The 24,962-nt window shown below is 41.6% G+C and overlaps 1 protein-coding gene across 6 annotated transcripts in view; it reads left to right on the forward strand.

Moving 5' to 3' along the window:
• BRD3 (bromodomain containing 3) overlaps nt 1–24,962 on the forward strand; it is a 53,312-nt gene that overhangs the window by 19,782 nt on the left and 8,568 nt on the right. For all 6 annotated transcript variants that reach the window (XM_027869520.1, XM_027869521.1, XM_027869525.1 and 3 more), the window contains 8 exons: nt 942–1,256; nt 2,463–2,600; nt 3,176–3,323; nt 4,932–5,146; nt 8,914–9,285; nt 15,905–16,033; nt 18,702–18,893; nt 22,014–22,255. In XM_027869520.1, the coding sequence (XP_027725321.1) occupies nt 1,056–1,256; nt 2,463–2,600; nt 3,176–3,323; nt 4,932–5,146; nt 8,914–9,285; nt 15,905–16,033; nt 18,702–18,893; nt 22,014–22,255 (1,637 nt within the window). In that variant the 5' untranslated portion in view covers nt 942–1,055. The remainder of the gene's footprint in view (nt 1–941; nt 1,257–2,462; nt 2,601–3,175; nt 3,324–4,931; nt 5,147–8,913; nt 9,286–15,904; nt 16,034–18,701; nt 18,894–22,013; nt 22,256–24,962) is intronic.

Raw genomic sequence — 24,962 nt, forward strand, 5'->3', positions numbered from 1 at the left:
TTAAGAAAAAATAATTGTCTGTGCAAAAGACGTGGAACTGAGATGGACAGGATGAACAGGCATCAGACATCTATCTGCCTTCTCTAGGCCTCTCTCTGGGTGAATTCCCTTCCTAAAGTCTGATTGGCTGAGTGATCACTCATGTCACAGTCTCTTTACCATCACAAACCCCTTCTCCTTGGTTCTCGTGGTTACATTAGAATCCCAGTATATAAGGGAGGTGAAGCTCAGCTAGTCAATTGCCTGTGTAGTACTGTGAATGTCTATATTTCTACTATAGCTCTGCCTGTATTTCATTGACTACATAGATAGATTTTTAAAATTTTCTACCTGTAAACATTTTTTTAATTGCTACAGTCAAGAAAGGTTTAAATTTCAGTGGAAACCAATCATCTTCCAACAAGTAGGTAGCAGGAGGAGTTTTAGCTTAGTGTCTAAGTGAGCATTAGTTAGAATGCACCAGGTAACAATATCTTAGAATGCTTCTCTGCCACTTGCTGCCTAATCACCTTAATGCTGTTGCATGTTCACTCACTCTCTCAATATCAGTGAGACACGTGATCTGGGAATGTTTTATCTTTCATAAACACTTGTATTTCTTTGCACTCTTAATTTTCTTTTGAAGCCATCTTTTGAGAGAGGTTGCCACATGACAGATGAGGGTTGAAAAAAAACAAACTTTACCGACAAATGGTGACAGTAATGTGCTCTAAGGTAACAAGGTTGCCAGGAGGCTGGGATTTTTTTGTGTGTGTGGTTTTTTTTCCCCCTCTAGCCTGTCACATGGGTGAATTGACAGAGTCAAGCCCTTGAATGGACATGCTTACTGTCCGTTCCCAGGTCACATGAGGAATAGTTGCAGAGCCTCCCAAAGTCTTTAGAGATGGGTTAGTGCTCGATATTTTCAGTTTGTTTCTTTGTCATTCTTCCTATTGATACAGGTTGCATGGTTGGGCCCTGGAAATGGGATGTCAATCCTATTCGGGGAACATAAAGAAAGAAAGAGAATCTCCTAGCTGCTGCTGTGACAGTAAGTGAGATAGAGACTTCAGAAAATGTCGACTGTAACATCAGCGATTCCGGCTCCTCAGGGCCCTGTGAATCCGCCCCCCCCAGAAGTCACCAACCCCAACAAGCCTGGGAGGAAGACCAACCAGCTGCAGTACATGCAGAATGTTGTGGTGAAAACTTTGTGGAAGCACCAGTTTGCTTGGCCCTTCTATCAACCAGTAGATGCAATTAAATTGAATTTACCTGTGAGTATGTTCTTTATGCTTTGAGTCTTGATATAGATACCTAGCCACTTACACCCTTCCAGATATCTCCTGTTGCCAGACTATTCAGGAGTCACTAGATCTAGAATCAGTAGGAGTAGGTTCATGGCCCAGCTCTTAATAGCTGGATGTGATCCTAGGGGAAAGTCATTTCACTTATCTGTTTCCTCACCTTTAAAATGGGGATGATAACCCCTGCTCTACCTGTTTCACGGGGTTATTGGGAAGATCGGACAAGATAAGGAAACTATATAAAATCCTGAATTTAAAGGCCAGCTAATATGCCTCCTCCCGGAAAGCCTTCTGATGCCTCACTGTGGTGTGGAGGTGACCTTGGGTTTCCAAGGGCCATGCTTGTGGCCTGTAGGCTCTGGCATGTCCTATGGAGCTAGAAAGGATTCTAGCAATGGAAAGGCATGGTCTTAGAGTTTTCCTGTGGCCCTGAGAACTGTCCTGGAGAATTTTGTGGGCCATAGAAACTCTAAAACTATGTAGTAAGTGTTTAAAGGGATTGTAGTCTGTATCAGTGGAGGGAATACTCACATCACAGAAAATCCAGATGCTAGAAATATTGAGGTAATATGACTTCATCTTCTTGTAGAAGGTGCTTTGTTTCATATTTAATTTTGATCAACAAGCTCATCCTGAGGCTTTAACTCTCAGCATCCATTAAAAGAAGAGCATTAAGACTACCTTAGATAAGGGCAACCCCAGTTGTGGCATTTGCAAATCTTCATACTATTTCTGATTTTATCATGTACCATGAAAAGTATCTTCTGGTACTCGTACGAATTAGGGTTCATTTTGTGAAAAGGTACAGCCTGTCTCCCCAGTCTTGATGTTTTTGTTTTTTTTTAATAGGCTCTCTGCCTTTGCATCACCTGTGCCCAAAGAAAGCTTCTTTCTGTGTAGGGGTGAAAAGAGCATGAAACCTTTTCCCTGAAGTCAGGAGTTTTCAGGACTCTTTAGCATAGTAGCTAGAGATAGGAGAAGTAGGCAGATGTTTCCACCCTACCTTAGTTTACTCAAAATCTCTGCCTTGATCTGGACTTGATCTACCTAGTGATATGAATCATAAAAATTCTTGGATGCCTGCTTGTGTTGGAGACCAGTAAACTGCCAAAAGAGAGAGTTTACCTTGTTTAAAGGTCTTATGAATGACTGACACCTTTAAAATCTCTCCCACAGGATTATCATAAAATAATTAAAAATCCAATGGACATGGGGACTATTAAGAAGAGACTGGAAAACAATTATTATTGGAGTGCGAGTGAATGTATGCAGGATTTCAACACAATGTTTACAAATTGTTATATTTATAACAAGGTAAAGGACTGGCCTTTTTTTTTTTTTTAAAAGTGGCATGGCAGCACTGTGTGAGGAATACCAAGCCTTTAGCTTTTATCTTTTGATGAGGGATAATTTACTCTTCCAAATTGTCCTCTTGAAAGGACATGAAATACCACTTAGGAGTAACCACATTGCTTTATTCCGCTCCAATTTCTTGGTCTGAAGCTTTTTTGGTGTGGAAAGAACAAATGGTTGGGTAAAACGATATATTCCAGTGTTGTTAGTGAGTCAGAGCCCAGATCAGAGAATAACCCCTTTAATTCTAACTCTTCAGGACTTGATCTAGTAATAGCCAATGTCATTACCTCCTTAGAGTCATCCTCTTAGGGTCACTCTGGATGCACCATGGCTCTGTTTGCTGTAAACAGACCATGCTCTCCTTTGATCTGCTTGGACTCCCGCTATTTTGTTTTTCTAGAGCAGCTCTAGCACCATTACTCTAGTTTTTCTGCTCGTCTGAGCCCACCAAATTCTAGTTTTCAAAAATAGTTGTGTTTCAGCACTGGTCCTCCTTCCAAACACTAACACCAGGCCTTGTTTTGTTTCTCCAGCCCACAGATGATATAGTCCTCATGGCCCAAGCCCTGGAGAAAATATTTCTTCAGAAGGTAGCCCAGATGCCCCAAGAGGAAGTGGAATTATTACCACCAGCTCCTAAGGGCAAAGGTCGAAAACCAGCAGCGGGAGCACAGAGTGCAGGTAACTACATGATGTGGAGTTGATAACACCTGGCTTTTTTTTTTTTTTGAAGGTTGAGACAAAGAAATTAATGTATGCTACTGTTCCTGAAGTAGCCTCACAATGACAATGATCCTTTTTTTTTTTTTAAAAATATGTTCTCTTTGGCCTCATGCTACCTATTTGTGGAATAGATCATGGCTGCTGCAGAACAAGCAAAACATTCTGTGTACATGCCATCAGCAAAAACATCATGGCACCCAGCATGTGCCCTGTCTATACTGGACAGATAGTGAATGAAAAGGAATGGATATATGACTGAGTTTTTTAGGTAAAATATCTTAGTGATTCAGGCTTCCCTCTCATGTAGGGATATGTTCTTTTTTTTACAGGTATTTTGATGAATGGAATACACCATCCCCCAGGGCCCTGGGGGAGGAAGAGAGGGGGAATGTGAGCAATAGCATGGCACAGTGCAGTGATTCTTAAACTTTTTAGTGTTAGAATTCTTTTATGTTAAAAATTTTTAAAAAATTTAAGAAACACCTCCCCCCAAAAAGAATTTTTGTTTTTGTGGGTTATATCTTATCGATATTTATTGTATTAGAAATTACAGTGTCTTAGTATTATTATGAAAATGGTTTTGCCCTTGCAAGACCCTATGAAAGGGTCTCAGACGCTCCCAGGAGCCCCAGGACCACACTTGGAGAACTGCTGGTATGGTTAAAACAATACTGTACTTGGAGTTAGGAAGACCTGGGTCTGAATCCTATGATGCTTAATAGCTATGTGGATCATGGGCAAGTAAGCTTGTCTGAGCCTCAGTTTCTTCATATGAAAAGAGAAATAATAAGAGGACCCACCTCACAAAGTTGTTGTGAAGATCAGTATGCAAATGGTTTTGCTAAATGTAAAGCACTTAAAAAACCCCATACCGAATTTGGTGTTAGAAGTGAAAGGTACTGTCTCTCCTCAGTCATCCTCCATTGGCCAACAAGATTGAAGGGAGGCGGGAGGAAGGGCAGAAGCAGTGTTAACCAGATGAGCCTTGGGCAGTGGTGTGAGCCTTGGTGGCCCTGGGTGATTTATGAACCAAGATACCAAGTGAATTGACACTGAGAAGAGAGCCCTGCTTGGTAAGAGTTTGACTGTGCTGCTGTCATCCAGGTCATGGCAGGGTTCACCAGCTTAGGATGTGCATAAACTAGTGATTTCATTGAAAAGATAGGTAGAAAATTTGCTCCTTCTAATCTATTGCGAAGTTGATAACCATGCTCATTCATTTGCTCGGCATGTCATTATTGAGCACCTTCTGCATGCAAAGAAAGGCACTGTGTTGATTGGAATATAAGACTGTCCTTTTCTCTATGAACTGACAGACTGAGGAAACAAAAGAGCACAGTAATTTCAATAAAAGGCAATGCATAAAGGCCATGTGAGTAGTATAGGCAAGAATGTTCTAAAAATTCAGAAGAGGGGACAGTTCACTTCTGGCTAGGGTGATCCAGGAAGCTTTATGGAGGAGGTTAGGTTTTGAATGAGCCAGTTCAGCTTGTCTTCTAATTTGATTTGGTTGTGGGAGGAAACCAGATGTCAGATGTATTTATCTTTCTTCATCTTACTTTCAAGGAGCACAGCAAGCGGCAGCCGTGTCCTCTGTTTCCCCACCGACTCCCTTTCAGAATGTCCCTCCTGCTGTCTCCCAGACGCCAGTGATTGCAGCAACTCCAGTGCCAACCATCACTGCAAATGTCCCATCTGTCACGGTCCCTCCCACTGTGGCTCCACCTCCTCCTGCCACTCCTATCATGCCCGTGGTTCCACCAACACCACCTGTAGTGAAGGTAAGCAAAAGCTACTCCTTCTCAAGTCCCCAGGCAGTAAGTTGTGGATAGACCTTGAGTAGATTCCATGGTGCTGTACCCTGTAGGCATTTGAGGGTGGCCAGGCTCGGCAGGAAAGCATTATTGCCCTCAATATCTGGCTACAGACTTGAATACCTTGGGTGATCTCACGTGAGTTGCTAATGTTATCTGTTTTTTTTTTTTTCTCTCTGCTTGAAAAAATTTGCCATTGTTATTAGTATCTCCTGCCAGGGTAGGAAGATTGATTAATTCAAACTCTCAGATAAGATCAACTCACTAAAATTTCTTCTGGCATGGATCTGTTTGCCAGCCCTTCCCCCACACTTAATGAGTGTTATAGAATGTTATATCCATGGGGATGAGGAGCAGCAGCCTGAAGAATAATTTTAGACTGGATCTGTGATTTCATCTATTTAGGGTACTCCTGGTGAGGAAATTCCCTTCATTGATGTGTATTGGTATGTTGGTACCTCCTTTGCAACATACAGAATTCTTATAGAATTGGCCAGGGTGCTGAGAAGACTAAATGCCTTCGTCAGAGTTACAGAACCAGTATAGGTTGGAGTTGGGACTTAAACTAGGTCTTTTTTTACTTCTTGGTCAGCTCTCTAACCATACTTTCATAGTGGCAAGCATTATTATATCCCCTTTTACAGAGGAGGAAACTGAGCCTTGGAAATTAAATGCCTTGGCCAAAAGGGACCCTGCTACTGAGTGTGAGTGCCAGGACTTGACCTCATGGCTACTGACTCCAAATCCAACAGTCTTTCTCTCCTACACCACTTTCCTAATAATAATAACAACAGTAATACATGCACTATCTCCCTCATGGGGTTGTTGTGACAGGATAATACCTTGTAAACTGTAAGGCACTACAGAAGGGTGAACAAATATCATCCTCCTCCTCATCAATAGTATTATAATTGCTTGTAGTGATAATGCAACTCAATTCAACATTCGTTTATTAATACCTAGTTGTGCCTGGCTTAATAAAACTATCTGGTTCAGGCCAAAATGAATGTGCTGGCATAGTGCCAGATGGTATAGGGGCTCTGAATAAGCAGAAGGAAATTACTGGCCTTGGGAGCTTACTGAGGTAGTGGAGAGATGCTTCCTATCGAGCTTTCAGGCTAGCTGGAGATGTGATTGGGAAACACTCCGTTATATGGTGGTCATCCTTCTGGCCACCTCCGTTACCCACTGATGCTCAGAATTTGAAAGTAAACACAAACCTATTTAAGCAGGGAAAGAAATAAATTGTCATGCTTTATCCTGTAAGAGGAGAAGGCAGCCACCTTTTAGCCATTAACAATCAATGTACTAAAATTCACCTATTTACTACATGTAGAACAAATATTGGGGATTTTGTAAGCTTAGTTATCTGCTTTCCCCTGGCAGCCTTCAGTTAGAAGTTTGCAAACGAGAACTTGAAATCTTAAATACTGCTTTTTAGCAATTTATCTCTTAGCTGTAATCTGAAGATATTTGGGAACTGTTAACCACTCTGACAGAACAACAGACCTCACAGGCCCCTAGTTTCACCTCTTCATACTTTTTGCTGCAAAAGAAAAAACAAAAACACCTCACCCAAATGAATAAGAATTTTTAACTTTTGCAATTTGAGTTGAGTGAGGGAGGTCACTAGGAAATTATTGATGTACTATATACATGGTCACATAGTATAACAGACCAGCCTGGAAGCAACTTAAGGACTCTTGAAGACCCCAGCTCGTCCATAGACCATCCTTGGAGAACCACTGCAGAGTGGCTCTTGTCTGAACTCTCAGCCTGAGACAAGAGAACTGTTTTCGTTGTTCATTGCTGTCATTATTCAAGGCTTCCTATGGTCTGGTCCCTCCCAAATTATGACCCTTACTTTCTGTTGCTCCTTCCCATAATCCCTCTATTCCACACAGTCCGGTCCGTTCGTCGTTATGTACTCATGCATATATATGCCACCACGCCACCCTGTCACCACCCCTCCTCCCCAGGCCATTGCCCATCCCATTCCATTTCCCTCAGTCCTCCCCATCTATTGAACACTCAGTTCAAATCCTGCCTTCTCCCTGAAGCTTTACCCAATTAGGCTAGTGCGTGGTGATGGTTTCCTTTGGAAGTGTCTGTACCATTCGTTTGGTACTTAATATAGGCTATCTTGTGTTATTTATCCTTTTAGAACAATAATAATATGAAAGAGTTAACGTTCCTGTAGTGCCAAGTTTCACCAGGCATTTTACCAACATTGTCTCATTTGAACATTGCAATAACCCTGTAAGGTTGATGTTGCTAGTGTTGTTATCCCCATTTTTTGGATAAGGAAACTGAGGATCCAAGTAAGGAAGTGATAGCTTTTTGGTCTTTGTAACAACTAATATGGACCCTGCCCTCATGTAGTTCATGGTGGAGAGCTAAGAACCCTGGTGAACCCCGATAGCTATTCAGATGTGGGCCTTTTTTTCTAAGAGAGTTCTAGGGATTCCACTTTTGCAAAGTGGGCTGGGTTTTTTTTTTGTATTTTTTGTCATGCTTCATCCTGCATTGCTCTTCACCTAGCAAGTGATCATGATCATTTCTGCTGAACTCATTGGGGAAAAAAAAAGACTGGTGCAGTGGAAAAAGTGCTGGATTTTGAGTCAGGGGACCCATGTTCCAGTCCCAGTTCTGCCTTTAGTACCTATGGGACCTTGGGTAAATCTCTTACTATGCATTTATCAAGCACTTAATATGTGTATCAAATACCCTGCTAAGCATTGAAGATGCTAATAGAAAAGCTGGACAGTCCCTGCTCTCAAAGAGCTCACATTATAACTGAGAGGGACAAGACATGTAAGAGAGTACAGTTGAAAGACATATAGAAAAATTCATCTTCTTTTTTATTTTTTTAAATTTTTTTTGGGGGGGGGCGAGGTAATGGGGTGAAGTGACTTGCCCAGGGTCACACAGCTAATAAGTGTCAAGTGTCTGAGGCCAGATTTGAACTCAGGTCTTCCTGAATCTAGGGCTGGTGCTCTATCCGCTTCACCATCTAGCTGCCCCCAAGATCCATCTTCTTAGAAAGCAGCCCTTTGAGGATTTGTCACAGTATTTGGTGTGCTTAGAGAATTTGCCCCTCTTCCCTGTGTGCTGGTGGATCAGCCTCTGCTCTCTCATCAGGCGATTATGTTGGCCTGTTAAGGGTCTGACAGCAAGATGGGAGGGTAGATCTCATAGGAAGCATTGTTGGCAGGTGACTGCCTGCTCCTCCAAGTGATTTAAGTAGGTGTGTCTGCCTTATAGATCAGTGGCAGTCAATCCTCTAACATTGGGAGGAAGAAAGTATGCTTTAATTTTCACATCTGTAAAATAAGGGGTTTGGATTAGACCAGTGACGCTAGTGCCCTGCATCCTTGAACCCTCGGTTTTATATTATAATTTTTAAGTCAAGTTTAACAACTACTGACGATCAGAGCAAGAAGCAGCTAATTCAGGTGAGGTCTCAGGAAGGAAACGAGGTTGGACAGTTTCAAAAAATCCTAATGCTGGACACTGCGTTTCAGTTTCCCCCTCATAACATGGGAATAATGAACAAAAAGCCCTTCGACATCCTGAGCCCAGAGGTGCCAAGTTAATGTGAATTGTTATTAGCAATATATAGTAGAAAAGCTCTTAAGATCCCTTCTATCTGTGATCTTATGTCCCTTGTCATACTGGTAATGTTTTGTTGCTCTCATTCACAAGTCCTTCCCCTTTCATCTTCTTTGTTTCAGAAAAAGGGAGTGAAGAGAAAAGCAGATACGACCACGCCGACAACCTCAGCAATCACCGCCAGTCGGAGTGAGTCGCCCACCCCGCTGTCGGACCCTAAACAGGCCAAGGTGGTCGCCCGACGAGAGAGCGGAGGCCGACCCATTAAACCACCAAAGAAAGACCTGGAAGACGGGGAGGTCCCCCAGCACGCGGGGAAGAAGGGCAAACTCTCTGAGCACCTCAAGTACTGTGACAGCATCCTCAAAGAGATGCTTTCTAAGAAACATGCTGCCTACGCCTGGCCGTTTTACAAGCCTGTGGATGCAGAGGCTTTGGAACTCCATGATTATCACGATATTATCAAACACCCCATGGATCTCAGTACTGTTAAAGTATGTGCCACGTCTAACGTGTGTCTAGCCCATTGGAGCTTTCTCTGACCTTTTAGGCAGCTCCATGGGGTGGGTCAGTTTTAGGAAAAGGGATCTTGAACCTCTCAGAGATCTCTGCTGAAAGAATTGCCTTAGGCCTTCTGGGGCTGGAAGGTACCACTGACAGTTCATTCCCCTGCACCCAAACATACTGGGTGGTTGGCTGGTGATCTTGTTTCCCTACAACCCCATTCTTTGAAACTGGCAAACCCCATTTCCTCCCTGAGACCTCAGCTGAATGAGCTGCTTCGACAGCTTCTTGCTCTGCGCATCGGCTGTTGTTATACTACATGCTGGCAGGAAAGAATATGGCCTAAGAATTATAATACAAGACTGAGGGTTCAGGGATGCAGGGCACTAGTGTCACTGGTTGGCTGTGTGACACTGAATACTATGTCTCAGTTTCCCCCCTTGTAACATGGGGATAATTGAGAACAAAAAGCCCTTTGACAGCCTGAGCCCATAGGTGCTAAGTTAATGTGAATTGTTATTAGCAATGTGTATTAACCTTATATAGTTGCCACCTTCTCCCTAACTTAGTGCTTACCTCTTCTTGTCAGAGGGCCAGCTGGCTTTGGGCTTCTGGGTGGGGTCCTTGTCAGAAAGGGTAAGGAGTCCAGAGTTTCTTTGTTCTAGGTACACCCTACTGTGTTTAATGTCACAGATCTCCTACTTATAGCCTCACGAACCTGCCTTTCTGGTCACTGTTGGTGTCCTAAACAAGCCGGTGGTGGTCAGACTGGGGCAGGGCAGAGAGCTGGGATAGGGTCCTGGTGGAGTTCGTCTTCCATTTTTGCCAGGTGAAACGAGGGTCTTTTTTGTTTGTTTTTTCCTTGAAATTATAAATTCTTTCGGGGTTGAGTACAGTCTAGGAAAGCAGAGAACAGGAATGAGTCTATATTTTTTAAATACATAAGCAAGAGTAAAAAGAAACCTGGATGAAAACAGAGGCTAAGGTCTCTTGGCTCAAACTTGGATTTTGAATTTCTCACTTTATTCTCGGTTGGTTCTTCATAGAGTTTGAGCCATCTCTGACTTGCTTGTTGACATAAATCTTGATTTTTTTTTCTTCTTCCTGCACTTTGGCCAGAACAACAAATGAGTTTCTCATTGAGAAATTTTGTCCCCTGCAGCATTTCAGTTCCAGTGGACATCTTTCTAAGCTCCAGCCTAAACTCAATTCAGTTTTTGTTGCTCACATTCTGAAGAATGCCATTGGCAGTCGGGGCACTGAATGGCCCATTTCATGTGACCTTTTGTGAGCAGCTCTGGAGTGTCTGGCTGAGCTCTGCCCTTTACAGAGGGGGAGGCATTGTCTTCCCTATGCTGACTGTGGGGCCTAAATCTTTAATCATAGGCCTTTGTGGGTCAGACTTATTTGACAGTAACTACAACTTGAACGGTGTTTTATCTTCCTGATGTTGCCTCTCAGTTCTTCACCACGTACCTTACTCTTGTAAGATCTGACCATGCTTCTCCAAAATAGAGAAAAACCATATTTAATGGTTTAATATGCCATTGGGTGGAGTGGAGGATGGAGTAAACAGATGCAATCTAGGTTGCTTTGGAATGGGGTTTTACTGTGATAGAGGAATGGCTTCCTCTGTGGCATATCAGGTTCTACATTTGAACTGCTATGTAATGGAGGTCCACCATTTTTCAGGCTCTCTTGTAAGGTTGGTCTTGGTTCCAAAATCTGTTGCAATTATGTGATACTTGTTCACTGTCTTCAGGTCTTGGTTTTGCTTTTCTATAGATGAAGCCCCAGGTTTCCTCCCAACCTTCTAACTGAGGATGGCCAGCTCAGTTTTCAGTTAATATTAGAATTTGAACATTCCCAAATCCCTACTCTGATACTGACTTTGTGTAAGCTATTCAATCATCTGGACCCTGATTTTTTTTTTCATCTGTAAGATGAGGACATTTCCTATCCTCTCCATATGTCACTGGGATGTGAAAAGGGTGAATGAAATGATCACTGGATCAGAGGGATTTAGAGAGTTCATATAGTCTAAACCCTTTATTTGACAAATGGTGAGGCCAAGGTCCAAGTTTGGGAAATGACTGGTCCCAGTTCATATAACTGGTTAATGGTAGAATGATGACTGGAACCCAAAATCCAACTGACTCAGTTTTCAGCTCATGTTATAGTTTTGAGGCTATCAGAAGAGATACACTATGTAGATATAAGACAACCTTAAGGAAGAACAGGTCTTTGGGGTTTGTTAGAAGCATGGAATAGCTCAGTCAGTCAAAAAGCATTTATTAACTACTTACTGTGTGTGCCTGGCACCATGCAGCTTCCATGGATTTGGGTGGGTGAAATAATTTCCTCCAAATCATGCACGCATGATAGATGCCTGAAGTAACCTGTGAGGTGGGTGCTAATTCACCAAGTCAAGTATTCTTGGGTGTTTCTGCTCTTGTACCTACAAAAGACAGCTCATACTGCTTTCACTCTTGTCTTTGCTACCAGAGCCCTTTAAAAACAGTGACAACCAAACCACTCTGTCGTAGGGTGGTTACCCTCAAAATCCTGAGTTAGCCTGGCAGGACATTATGGGTTCTTTCACTAGCATGAAAGGTTTTTTTGTGGCTTTTGCAAGCCTCTGCCTCACATGCTTTTAAGAGGTAAGACTTAAAATGAGATAAAATGAACTTGAAGGATCAGATTATTAGATATATTCAACACTCTCAGCTCTGATTGGGGTAAAATCAACTCACAGATAACCCTTTGCTTACATCTGACTGTGGAGGTGGGAAAAGGGCTCTGGATTTGGAATCTTAGTTTGGAATCCCAGATCTCCCACTTACTAGCCGTTAAATGACATTAGACTAGTCACTTTCTGCAAAATGAGGGAGGTTGGACTAGCTGGCCTTTCAGGTTCCTTTCAGCTATAAAACCATGATTCTCTGATCTCTCAGTCCCAATTCTGTTGACTTGATGCCTGGTATAGAAATATTACTAGATGGCTTAGCATCCATACTGCCTTGCCCTTGAAACCTATTGCCTTTAGACATGGATGCATGTATGCAGATAGCCCTTTCAATTCTGTGGCCCTTGAGGTCAGAATTGAAGAACTTTGGAAAAGTTGCGGTGGTTTAATTTTACAATTCCATTTTGCATTTGTTTAGGCCAAAAAGATTGATGTGTCAGCTAATCCTAATAGTTCTTTGTCTCTCAACACATGTATTTAATGTTTAAAGTGTTTCTTCCTAAGCCACAAAAATGAGGAGGATGATCAGATTGTGACAAGAACCTATGAATTCCAAGGATGCCATGAACATTTGCAAATGCTATTAGAAATGTCATAGTAACCTTTGTCATGATCATTCTTGCCCAGGCGGACAGTCGCAGTTGGACACTAGGAAAATTACCGAATTAGCTTTAAGAAGTGGTCGATCTCTCCCTCTCCCTCTCCCCCATCTCTCTCTCTCTCTCCCTCTCCCCCATCTCTCCTTTATACCCTTTTGTTGTGTGAATTTTCCTGGGCATTTGTTATTGCACTGACTTCAGATGGGTTTTTGCACTATTTGTCATTTGCATTATTTGTTATTGCACTGGAGTGGGGTAATACGTAGGTATTGAGTTTAGGCCAAAGCAAAATGTCATTTACTGTTACGTAGCCTAAGGATTTGATTTGCCCTGGAAGCAACGATAAGGAAGTATTGGAAAACAAATTTACTTTTCCATTTTAATTGGTTTTTCAGAGCTTTAGATCCTTAGTTATGATGTAAGATAATGGACTGGCACATATTCTTTGCTGCCTCTCCTCTCCCCTCCAAACCAATGAAACCAAATGAAACGATGCCTAAGCCACATTTATTAACTATGGCCTCAAAACCACAAAGGCCCAAAGAAGAAAATCTTTTCTTTTTTGTGTGTGTTTTGATGATTTAAAAAAATATTTGGGATAATCACAGTTTGAAAACATAAATTTGTAAGCTAAGGGGGAAAAATCTGATTATGTGGCTATTGTCTTGGTTTGAGTTTAAGCTCTAAGGGACTTTTTGTCTGGCATATGAAGTCCATGAGAACGATACAGGAAAAGTGCTGCTCTGAGACTTTTACGAGCATCAGCTATGAGGGGGCATATTTTCAAAGTGGCACCTGAAATCATAGGTGCATTTTTCATAACCAGACTATGGCACAAGTCTAGATTTTTTGCCCATATTTGAGCAATACATAAATGTTCAGCTAAACACATAGTCCAGTTATATCTGCTTCACTTGCCTTTTGAATCATATAATCCTAGATTTGGAAGGGATCTTAGAGATCATTTGGCAAATTCTCTACCTAGTTCAGTAGTCTAATCTAGTGTCCATGAGAAGTGGTCATCCAACCTCTTCTTAAATACTTCTAGTGACTGGGAGCATGAAGGCAGCCTGTTCCATTGTTGGACAGCTCTATCACTGTCAGGAAGTTCTCCCTTGTATTGATCCAAAATATGCCTGCCTGTAATCGCTAGCAGGTTCTAGTTCTGCCCTGAGAAGTCACAAAAATAAACCTAATCCCTTTCCTACATGACAATACTTCAGTCATTTAAAGATAGCAATCATGCTCTACCTAAGTCTGTCTTAGCTCTCTATGAGTTTTGTTGTACATGAACTTTTGCCCTGTGGTCTACTCTGGATTATCTTGTATTCAATCTGCTTTGTGGATTATTAGTAGCATGTTTTTAATCCCAGCCCAGTGTATCCCCTTATTACTGTATTTCACCCCATCATTGGGTGCTCAGAGGGTACAGACTCACTTTACTAGTCATCCAATCCAACTGTAAAGTTATTTTTGCTAAAGATTGATCATTCTAACAAAATAAGCATTTTTTTGTTTTTTTGTTTTTTGTTTTTTTGAGGAAGGGGGAAATGATCTATACTAATTGCCATTTCTCTAGTAGTACAGAGAATCAAGAGCTGATAACTGTATTGACAGGTTGTTTTTGAAGTCTTTAAAAAATCTGTCTTTAGCCAATCAAAAAGGTTCAATTTTTCTGTGAGTACTATAGAAATCAGTGTCATTTGGAGTCTGTGTCTGTTCGTATCAGTATCCCTCACTGACTGGATGGACTCCCTAAAAGTTGACAGTAAGATGGATTTCCAAAAAACAAACCCTGTTTGCCTGTTGACCTCATAACAGCCAGAGGTTTGTTGTTGCTGCAGGCAAAATCACAATTTAGAGAGCTGAACACTTTGGCTAAGGAAGGGATTCCAGTTAGTAGCATGCTAGGAGTGCTTCTGCAGCTCTTTGCAATACTTGACCCTGGCTATTCCCTTCATCCCACCTTCAGATTCAGGAATTTTGGGGTAGCTAGGTGGCACAGTGGATAGAGCACCAGCTCTGGAGTCAGGAGGACCCAAGTTCAAATCTGACCTCAGACACTTAACACTTACTAGCTGTGTGACCCTGGGCAAGTCACTTAACCCCATTGCCTAGCCAAAAAAAAAAAAAAACCCAACCGAAAACAAAAACCAAAAACAGATTCAGGAATTTTTCCTAAATCTGGACTTCCCAACCCTTCTCTTAATTTCCCAGGACTCAGATCTCCATATCCTCTGTCTCTCTCTCTCTCTCTCTCTCTCTCTCTCTCTCTCTCTCTCTTCTTTTAATGGAGAGGAGGGAAGAGAGTATATTTACAGTGTCTAATAGAGCTGTGCTACAACACCTACTTTGGCAATAGGTGCTGCCATCTAACACGTGATATAATGAGATTTTTTTAAGTCTGAGGATTACAATTCTGTAAAATGAATTAGTGCCTGTCTATTAATCCTTCTGCAAAACTAGTTGATTCAAAGAAAGAAGATATATCTCTCAATTTGTTCACTATTTCAAGCTAAAACAGATTTATCACATCATTCTGTCAACTGAAAAAAATGATTTTGTGATAAACAAATTCTTCTATGAAAGTATAGAGAAAAATACCTTCATGAGTCCTCCCTTAGGATCACAGCAGACCAAATCAGGGTAGCATCTCTGGCATGTTTTATGTTTGTAAGTCTACAATCTTATCAAAGTGAACTTAGGAAGAATTCATTTCTTGCTGTTTTACTTAGAATTAAATCTTTGTTTATTTTGAGATAATCTAGAGAGGATAGCCTACCAGTCTTCCTTTTGTAATACTGAAATATATTGATTGGGAACAAGAAGTTCAGGCTTAAAATAAAATTCTCCTTTTATTTCTTTGGGAAGTCATTTAATGGATTGATCACTGGCCTAGGGAGGGAGTTAGGAGATGTGGGGTCTAGTCCTGGTTCTATCCTTGAATAACTTATTTTATTGATTTTGAACAAGATCTTTAACCTCTCTGAGCCTCAGTTTCCCCATTCTGAACTGAAGATAATATTTAGTCTTTCCTTATGCCACTGGAATGTGACAAATATGAACTGATAGATATGTAACTATTTCTGTGTATGTTAACTTGGATACATTATACTTGGATACAGATACGTAGCTGTAGCTGTACAGCAATACGTACACACATCTAGTATTGCAATCTTGGAACACCTCAGAAGAGAGATTATAAAATCAAGACACAATCAATTAGTTGCACAAATTTACCCTGTTTTGATTATGTGTTTGCAGAAGAAAATGGACAGCCGAGAGTACCAGGATGCACAAGGCTTTGCAGCTGACATACGGTTAATGTTCTCGAATTGCTACAAGTACAATCCTCCGGACCATGAGGTGGTAGCCATGGCGAGGAAACTTCAGGTAAAGCCTTCAATAAAGACATTTGTTTCCCTGAAGTACCGAACAAAAGCATCCATTTCCCCACTCCCCACCCTCTAGACTTAGGAAGAATATGTGCGTGATGCATCCATAGATCTAAACTTTGAGAGACATTTGATCTGCCTATGAGTGGGCCATAGGCTGAATAGCTAAGCAAAGCTGTGCTGCTTCAGAGATGGTAAAGTTCAGGAAAGGCTGAAGAAAAATGCTGCAAGGTTTAGTTTTTGTTAAATATATCAGTAGGTATTTTAAACAACCCAGCTTTGCCTTGCACCTGATGTTAAGGGAGATACTAAACAATTACTATTTAAGGTAGGGCTGTTGACCTCAGGAAGCTTACAGTCTCGTTGTGAAGAAGTAGAAGAGGAGACTGTGTGATGTAGGAGAGTCTTTGCTCACTAAAGGGATAAATCTTTGCTCTTGGAAGGTCATTTACCCTTCCTGACTATCATTAGGCTTGTCTATAAAAGACTAATGATGCTGACCCTACCCATCTCACTGGCTTGTTGTGGGGAAAGCGCTTTGTAAACTTTAAAGTGTTATTTAAATGAAGAAATTTTCCATAAATCAAAGTAATATGGAAAATTTCTTCATTGCCAAGGAAATGGCATCCAAGGCCAAAATGGCAACATCAGTATTTTAAGTGACACCTTATTAAAGAATACCTTGGTAAATTTTAAAGGAATTTGAATCTTTTGGGGTGGAAGTAGGGGAAAACATTTTCAGTTTTTCCTCCCTTGCCCTCTTGTACAGTACTAGAATATCTGCTCTTTAGGACCTTCTGCTAAGCCCCAAATGGAAACCAACTGAGATATTGGCAAGAATCAACTAGACCTTTGGGAATTGACATGCTATATTTCAGGCTCCATCTCTTTATGGACAGAGGAAATTAAAAAACATTGTTAGGCAAGGGACAATGTGATACCTGGAGTACTTTCCATGTTTTCCCTAAATTTGGCCATAGCTTTCATACATCAGATACCAGCCTTTTATCTACTTAATTAGGTGGGAAAATTGGCAGCACAGATAACACTATTACTTAAGACCTGGCACTGCGCAGAAAAACGTAGCCAGCACTACCCTTTTTTTCATAACTATACTCTCTCATTGGTGTTTTTTCGGTCCTAAGCACTTCATTAATGCAATAGTGTTTGGCTTTAAGGAAAAGAAACACATCTTTGGTAATTTATCATTATTATATATCAGGTAGGGGCAGGAAAGAACTGATGTGCTGGGTGCATGGAAAGCTTTCAGCCAATAATTGTGGGTCAGTTGATTGATTCTAAAGGAAGAGAGACAGTAATTTGGTTGTATGACTCATGTAGACCAAATGACATTGGGGTGGGGGGAGGTGGTGGAAAGGTTGTTGAAATAATCAGGTCAAGTTTATATGAGAAGTGCTCATTAGTAATAGGCCCAAAGAAGCAAATTAGTTGTGATTACTAATGAATATAATTAGTTGTTACAATGGCTAATTATAAAAATTGAATGATAGAAATCAGATTCCAGTGTTTGGCAAAGGAAATGTCTTCAATGAAATTTAAGGGATAGGAATAGCAGTTTTTTTAAAAATTTATTTAGAAATGACTAGGTATCTGCAGAAGTCCCAAAGCCAGTAACCAAGTTAGAGAACAAGGACTGGTAGTAATAAATGTTTATATTTCAAATACAGGTTTTCTCATCCTATAGCCCTCTCATCGAATATTCTTTCATCATTATTTTCTCCTCAGATAGCCCCTAGGGATCTTAGTGCTGCCCTGAAGGCATAGGCTATAAACACTTCTTCCAGCTGGAAGGAGGAAAGCAGAAATTGGAATATGATTAAAATATCTGAAATCATGAAGGACATGCAAGGGGGATGAACACACACTTGTTCACCAAGCCCTGTATTGTGGAATCCCATTCAAACTAAAAGAACAAAGCTGTAGGACAGGCAGAAGTGTATCCTCTTTGATACATCAGGATGATGACAAACTGTATAGCTCTTTACTCAAATATAGAGAATGATCAAGCAGAAAAATGTAAATTAGTTTGAGAAGGCTTCAGTTGCTTTCATGGATGACCAATTTTTGTAGGAGGTCATTAAGGGCAGATGGATTGTAAGTTCACTGAGGCTGGGGAGCATATCTAATTTCACAGGGCTCTACTCATTAAGGGGGCTAAGTATTTGATAAAGTCATGAATAAATGGTTTTAGTACCCCCTAACATAGGGGTGGGGAACTTGGGACCTTGGGGCCACGTGTGGCCCTCTAGGTCCTCAAGTGTGACCCTTTGACTGAATCCAAACTTCACAGAACAGATCCTTTTATTAAGGGGATTAGGCCTAGGTTAGGGCCTAACTCTTGAGGTAACATCATTTAAGGCAAATCTTGGATTCCCTGTAACCATCCTTTGGTGTCCCTCTCAGAGACAGGATCCTGAGCTGGAGGGACCTTGGTTCTGACACAGAGAGCACTTGTTGATTTTAAGAGATATCAAGATAAGTTATCTAGCTAACCACAGGGAGCAGGCCATCAGCTTGAGTTGATCAGTGCGCTAGAGAGATGGTTCAGAGAAAGCTGAACAGGAGTGACAAGAACACCAGCTCCAAAGTGGGCTCATGGTGGGGCTTTAGTACCTTTTGAGACGATCCTTTTGCTAATCCTACAGGATGTGTTTGAGATGAGGTTTGCAAAAATGCCTGATGAACCTGTGGAGGCCCCCCCTCCAGCACCCCCAGCTGCACCTGTTGTCAGTAAAAGCACGGAGAGCAGCCATAGCAGTGAGGAGAGTTCGTCTGACTCGGACAGCTCAGATTCTGAAGAAGAACGAGCCACCAGACTGGCAGAACTCCAGGAACAGGTGGGATGCATGACACTTCTTAAAAAGCTCAGTGAGGGGGATGTGTGTAGGACAGGAGATGTTCAACGTACAATTGGAAATAAAGATTAAAAAAAAAAACCCATAGTATACTCATTTGGCAACTTGACAGAATAGAAGTGCTTTGAGAAAAGGGATGTTTATGTTTTTTGGCTTCCTATCTCTAGCACCTAGCACTGTGCCTCGCACACACTTATTGCATTTTAGTGGATTGATATCTTGTAGAATTTCTGGACATCTCCCTTATTTGGTATGGAACCTTTTCTAGGAAAACCGAAAAGCTTCCTACTCAGATGATCTGATTACAAAGTTTGCTGAATAATTTACAGTCTTACATGGACATACTAGCTCATGTGGGAAAGGGACAAGAAAACATGCAAATCTAGGAGTCTACTTCAGTGGCACTCACTGGATCCCAAGCTTTATCTCCCTCAGGAAAATATCTGGAGAGGCTATATTTTCAGAGATTGTTTAGAGAAATGTGGTCTGCATATCTTACTTAGTTGAAAGCATGGTATAGTAAATAGAATGGAATTCAAATCAGGAAGACCTGGGTTCAAATTCCACCTCCAACACTTATTAGCCATGTGGCTATAAGCAAATTACTTAATCTCTATAAGCCTTACTTTCTTCATCTGTAAAAAGGGAACAATAATACCCATAATACCTACTTTACAGGATTGTTGTGGGGCACATATGAGACAATGTATACAAAATGGTTTGCAAATGGTAAATTGCTGTGTAATGTCACATGTGAGGCGCTAGGTGGCACAGTGGATCGAGTGCCTGGTCTAGAGTCAGGAAGAGTCTCCTTCTGGAGTTCAGATCTGGCCTCAGACATTTAGTAGCTGTGTGACCCTGGGCAAGTCATTTAACCCTGTTTGCCTTAGTTTCTTCATCTGTAAAATGAACTGGAGAAGGAAATGGCAAACCACTCCACTATCTTTGCCAAGAAGACCCCAAATGGGGTAATGAAGAGTTGGACATAACTGAAATGACTAAACAACAATGTCCGTTATTGTTTATTAATTTTTTTTGTTATAAAATAATTGACAAAAAAATGACTGAATACTAAATAACTTGCTGGTATTAGTTTTCTACCAGCATTTTTTCCTCTGATAGTTAACAATATTAGTTAAGAAGGACCATGCAGATTCTAACCAGTCACTTCCAGTCCAGTCAGCTCTGCCAGTGGTCTTCAGCCATTTGCCAGTTTGATTCAATTAGATTAGCAAATACAAGGTTCTCCATGCTTATTTTTGATGACTAGAGGGAAGCGTTTGGTTTAGGAGAGCAAAATACTGCCTTAAAGGCTTTTCTCCAGTTTATCTTTGAGGCATGTCTCAAAATCATATAAGTTCTCTTAAAAGATGAAACAGTACAGTTTGATTCAATTAAATAATCATTTATTAAGCTCTGTTACTAGTTGCTGGATATGCAAAGACATAAATGAAACGGTGTCTACTCTCACAGAACTTAAAGTCTACTGAGGGGATATAATGCAGAGATAAAAAATGAAAAGTGGGTTGGGGGGAAGGGAGCCAGAGTGCTAATGACTTGGAGGGATCAGGAAAGACCTTGTGTAGGAGGTGGAATTTAGAGATTGCAATAGATGAAAATGAAAAGGGGGAATATTCTGGGCATGGGGGACCCCTTGTGTTGTTTGTTCCTCTACCCCCACAAATTGAATCAGTGAAACTCATATGTTCTCCACCATTAGTTCAGCCTGGAAAGTTTCTCATTGTTGACCAGGGGCTATTCTCTAGGCTGTGCTAATAAACCCACTGTGGTTTCTCCATTGGCAGGGTGTGAATCAATAACCACAAGTTACATCTTTGAAATATGTTTGGGAGGTGGGGAAACCCTAGTAATTGTTATCAGTAGCAGTCATGACATGGGTCACCATAGGGGATGGGTCTAAAGAATGCTTAATCAGCAGCCACAGAGGCATGCATGCCCACCCTCTTACAAACCACATTCAGAAGGGGCACGGGAAGCTGACTCAAGGCCTTGGTTATATTTAGTCACTTATATTTCTGACCAGTGATAGATGGTTTGCAGTTTTTTCTTTATAACCTGGCAAGTTGGCCTTGTGGGGTAACTTTTCTTACTGTGCTTTTGTAAACCATTCAGTGTTATGTGAATGTGAGTTATTAGTTTGATCATCTTGAGCAATTATCAGACATGCTTGTCTCCTATTTCATGGACTATTTAAAGTCAAGGACAGCTAGGTGGTGCAGTAGATAGGGCACCAGGCCTGGAGACAGGAAGACTCATTTTCCTGAGTTCACTTCTGGCCTCAGACACTTACTGGCTGTGTGACCCTGGGCAAGTCATTTAACCCTTTTGTCTCAGTTTCTTCATCTGTAAAATGAACTAGAGAAAGAAATGGCAAACCACTCCAGTTTCTTTGCCAAGAAAACCCCAAGTGGGGAGTCACAGAGTCAGATACACCTGAAAAATGACTGAACACACATACATTTAAAGCAGATTGTAGAGAGGTCATTGCTTTCAGTTATGACCAGAAGGGTTATGGGTTATGCCTCAGGCAGACCTTCCATGATGGGGAGGGCATTAGATGGATAGGTTCCTAAAACTAGCATTTGAACCAGCTTCCCCATGCTGACGTGTAAGGCTAAGGGAGAGTCTTACCTCTCTAGGATGGTTTAAATGCATATCTGCCTAAGGCAGGGGGAACCACAACAATAATAAAAGAGACTAATTTATTTGGCATTTCAAGGTTTATAAAACATTTTCCTCACCATAACTCATTGTTAGTTAACTAGTACAGTCTTATCATCCTCTTTTTACAGTTGAGGAAACTGAGGTTCCAAAAGGTAAAACTATTCTGTAGGTGACACAAATAACAAGCAGGGAACCAGGATTTGAACCTAGGTCTCCTGGCCCCTAAATCTCACACTCTTTCCACTACCTCAGTCTGAATGAAGGGGCATTTGAAAGGGGTTTCTAGCCCAGGAATTTTCAGAAGTTATAATTCAAGTTCCTGTTTGATTTCCTCTTCCCCAGTAGACTTCTGCTAGGAGTTCTCCTCTCAATGCCTTCTCCTCCCTCCTCTCATTTCTCCTGGGTGTTGTCTTTCAGCTGAAGGCAGTGCATGAGCAGCTAGCTGCTCTCTCACAGGCGCCTGTGAATAAACCAAAGAAAAAAAAAGAGAAGAAAGAGAAAGAGAAGAAAAAGAAGGACAAAGAGAAAGAGAAGGAGAAAGAGAAGCACAAAGTGAAGGCCGAGGAGGAGAAAAAAGCAAAGGTGGCTCAGCCGACCAAACAAACCCAGCAGAAGAAAGCACCAGCTAAGAAGGCCAACAGTACAACGACAGCGAGCAGGTATGCTCCAGGAAGGTCGAGTTCTCAAATGTGGGGCTAGAGTCTGGGCCCGTGGCTTTTATTTCTACCCAGGCCATCTTGAAAGCCTCAGCCTTTGGAGTTTGAAGAAGCTGCTGAACTTCCTTGTGACTGCTTGTCCATAAACAGTTTTCTTTATAATCAGCTGTGCAAGCATTTATCAAGTGCCTACTGTGTATAAAGAGTCATGTTAAGAACTGGGGATAGAGAGACAAAACAGTTGTTACTCTTGAGCTTATCTTCTAATGAAGATGGTGGGATCTAATTTCTAAACAGATAAGTAAATACCAGATAATTGGAGGAGAGAGAGAATACCAGCAACTAGAGGGAGTCGGGAAAGGCTTCCCATGTGAGTTGGTAGCTGAGTTGAACCTTGAAGGAAGCAGAGGATTCTGAGAGGCAAAGGTGAAGAGAAGGCAGTGCATTCTAGGCAAGATTTAGGGGTCCAGGAGAGGAGGCCGCCAGTTGAATTTAATGAATGACCAACTTCGTCCTGTTTAATTCTGAGTGAGAATGATATTTTTGAGCAGGGATATGACAAGGTCAGATCTATGCCTTCAGAAGATTATTTTGGAAGCTATGTGAAGGGTAGAAGAGGCACAGGGAGAAACTGGAAAGGAGATGGATTAAGAGGTCTAGTTGGGATGATGAGACCCTAAACTAGAGTGGTTGCCATGTGGGTGGAAAAAAGGGAATGGATGTGAGTATGTGGAGGAAGAATCAACAGGACTTAGCAACCAATTGGATATGGAGAATGAAGGGGAGAAAAGAGTCAAAGACAACTCCAAGGTTTTGAATCTAGATGATCAGGAGGATGGTGTGTCCTTGACAGAGATAGGAGAAGTTTTAGGAAGGAAGATGATGAGAGTTCCCTTTTTGGACATGTTGAGTTTGAGATGCCCATGGGCTAGGATGAAATGGCTAGTAGGCAGTTGGAGAACCAGGCCTGAAGTTGAGGTGTAAAGTTATAACTGGATGTATCGATTTGGAAGTTATCTAAATAGAAATGAGAAATGAACACAAGGGCACAGTTGAGGTTGCCAAAGAAGAGAATATAGAGAAGGAATAGAAGAGAGCCTGGGATAGATGCTTGGGGGAAAGCTGTGCCTATGGAGCAGGATCCATCAAAGACAACTGGGAAATGGACAAGAGAACAATCAAGAGAGAGCTTGTGTCAAGGAGGCCAAGGGAGGAGAGGGGTCAGTTAATAGTATCAGAAGCTAAAAAACAGTGGAGGAGGAAGAAAATGAATAAACCCATCAGATCATTTGACACAGCAGTTTTAGTTGAGTGGTAGCGAGATTGCAAGGAGTAGAGAAGTTAGTGGGTGGTAAGGAAGTAGAGGCAGCAAATGTAGATGACTGTCTAGGAAGTTAATAATGAAAATGGGGAGAGATATAGAATGACAGGTTGAGGTGATAACAGAGTCAAAGGAAGGGGCCTTTCATGATGGGGGTGATGAACACATAAGGAGCAGAGAAGATTGAGAGATTGAGATTGGGGGGGAGAGAGGGGGGAAAAGAGGGATGAGTTCAGTGACACAAGTGGAGGGAGGTGGCCTTGGCAAAGAGAAAGATCACTTCTTCCTCTGAGACTGAAGCAGAGGAGGAGAGGATGGGTGATGAAGTTGGGTTTTGAGGTATAGAGTAAATGAGGCAGGGGAGCTCATGATGCTGGCCTTGGAGGAAGTGAAGTTCATCTGATTAGAGAGATGGCAATGAGGGAGTTGGGGACTTGAGTAGAGATTTCCAAACATTCATTTTGGGGGATGTTATGGAAAGTAAGTCAGAAAAGAATGAATGGGTTACTGTGTAGTGGTGAGAGCCCAGAATAATATGACCAGAGAAATACCATGAATTTGTATTGGGCCCAGTTGGCATGGTTGAATATTTTCCTCAACATTCAGCAATTCAAGAGTAGTTGCAGGGAAAGTGGGTGGTGAGGTGACTCTCAAGGTTGAAGATTAGCAGGGCTTGAATAGTGGTAGTCCAAGGGGTCAGAGGATTCAAGGATGGAGTATAGTACACAGTTGAACTGGCTAACTGATCAAAACAATGAAGGGAGGAAAAAGAGATCTGGAAAGAGAAGAGACATGATGGACTAGAAGAACAGAAAGGGCCCGAGGGACTGGAGATTGGGGTGAGGAGAAATTGAGACTCAGAGAGAGGAAAACAATTGCCCAGCATCACGCAAGCTGATAAGTAGCAGAGCCAGATTGAAAATGGGAGCTTGGTTGTTTCCAAATCCAGTGTATTTTCCATTGTACAAAAGATGCCTCCCTATAACCTGTTTATTGACACAACTCTGATCATGGGGACTGCTAACCTGTAGGAACTAACAGAGACCTAGGTAATTTAGACGTTTCAGGGGGATGTTTTTTTTGTTTGTTTATCTTATTGTCTTGGGCTCCTTTCTAGAGTTGGGTCAAGGATTAGGGTAAAGAAGGAAGGGAAGTTGTCCTTTTCTTTTGATCCAGGCAACATTACAGCATGGTACATTTTTACCCAAGTGTCTGGGTCTTATAAATATCTCTGTGTAGAGAGGCAGCATAGTGTGATGGATGAAAAGCTATGCTTGAAGCTAGGAAGCCCCGAGTTCAAGACCTTCCTTTGGCATAAACTGGTCACATTACTCTGGGTGAGTCACTTAACCTCTCAGTACTCTTAAGCTGCCTTTTTAAAATGATAAA

This window comes from Vombatus ursinus, unplaced genomic scaffold (assembly GCF_900497805.2).
Source record: "Vombatus ursinus unplaced genomic scaffold, bare-nosed wombat genome assembly UNPS02014793.1, whole genome shotgun sequence".
NCBI classification, from domain to species: Eukaryota; Metazoa; Chordata; class Mammalia; order Diprotodontia; family Vombatidae; genus Vombatus; species Vombatus ursinus.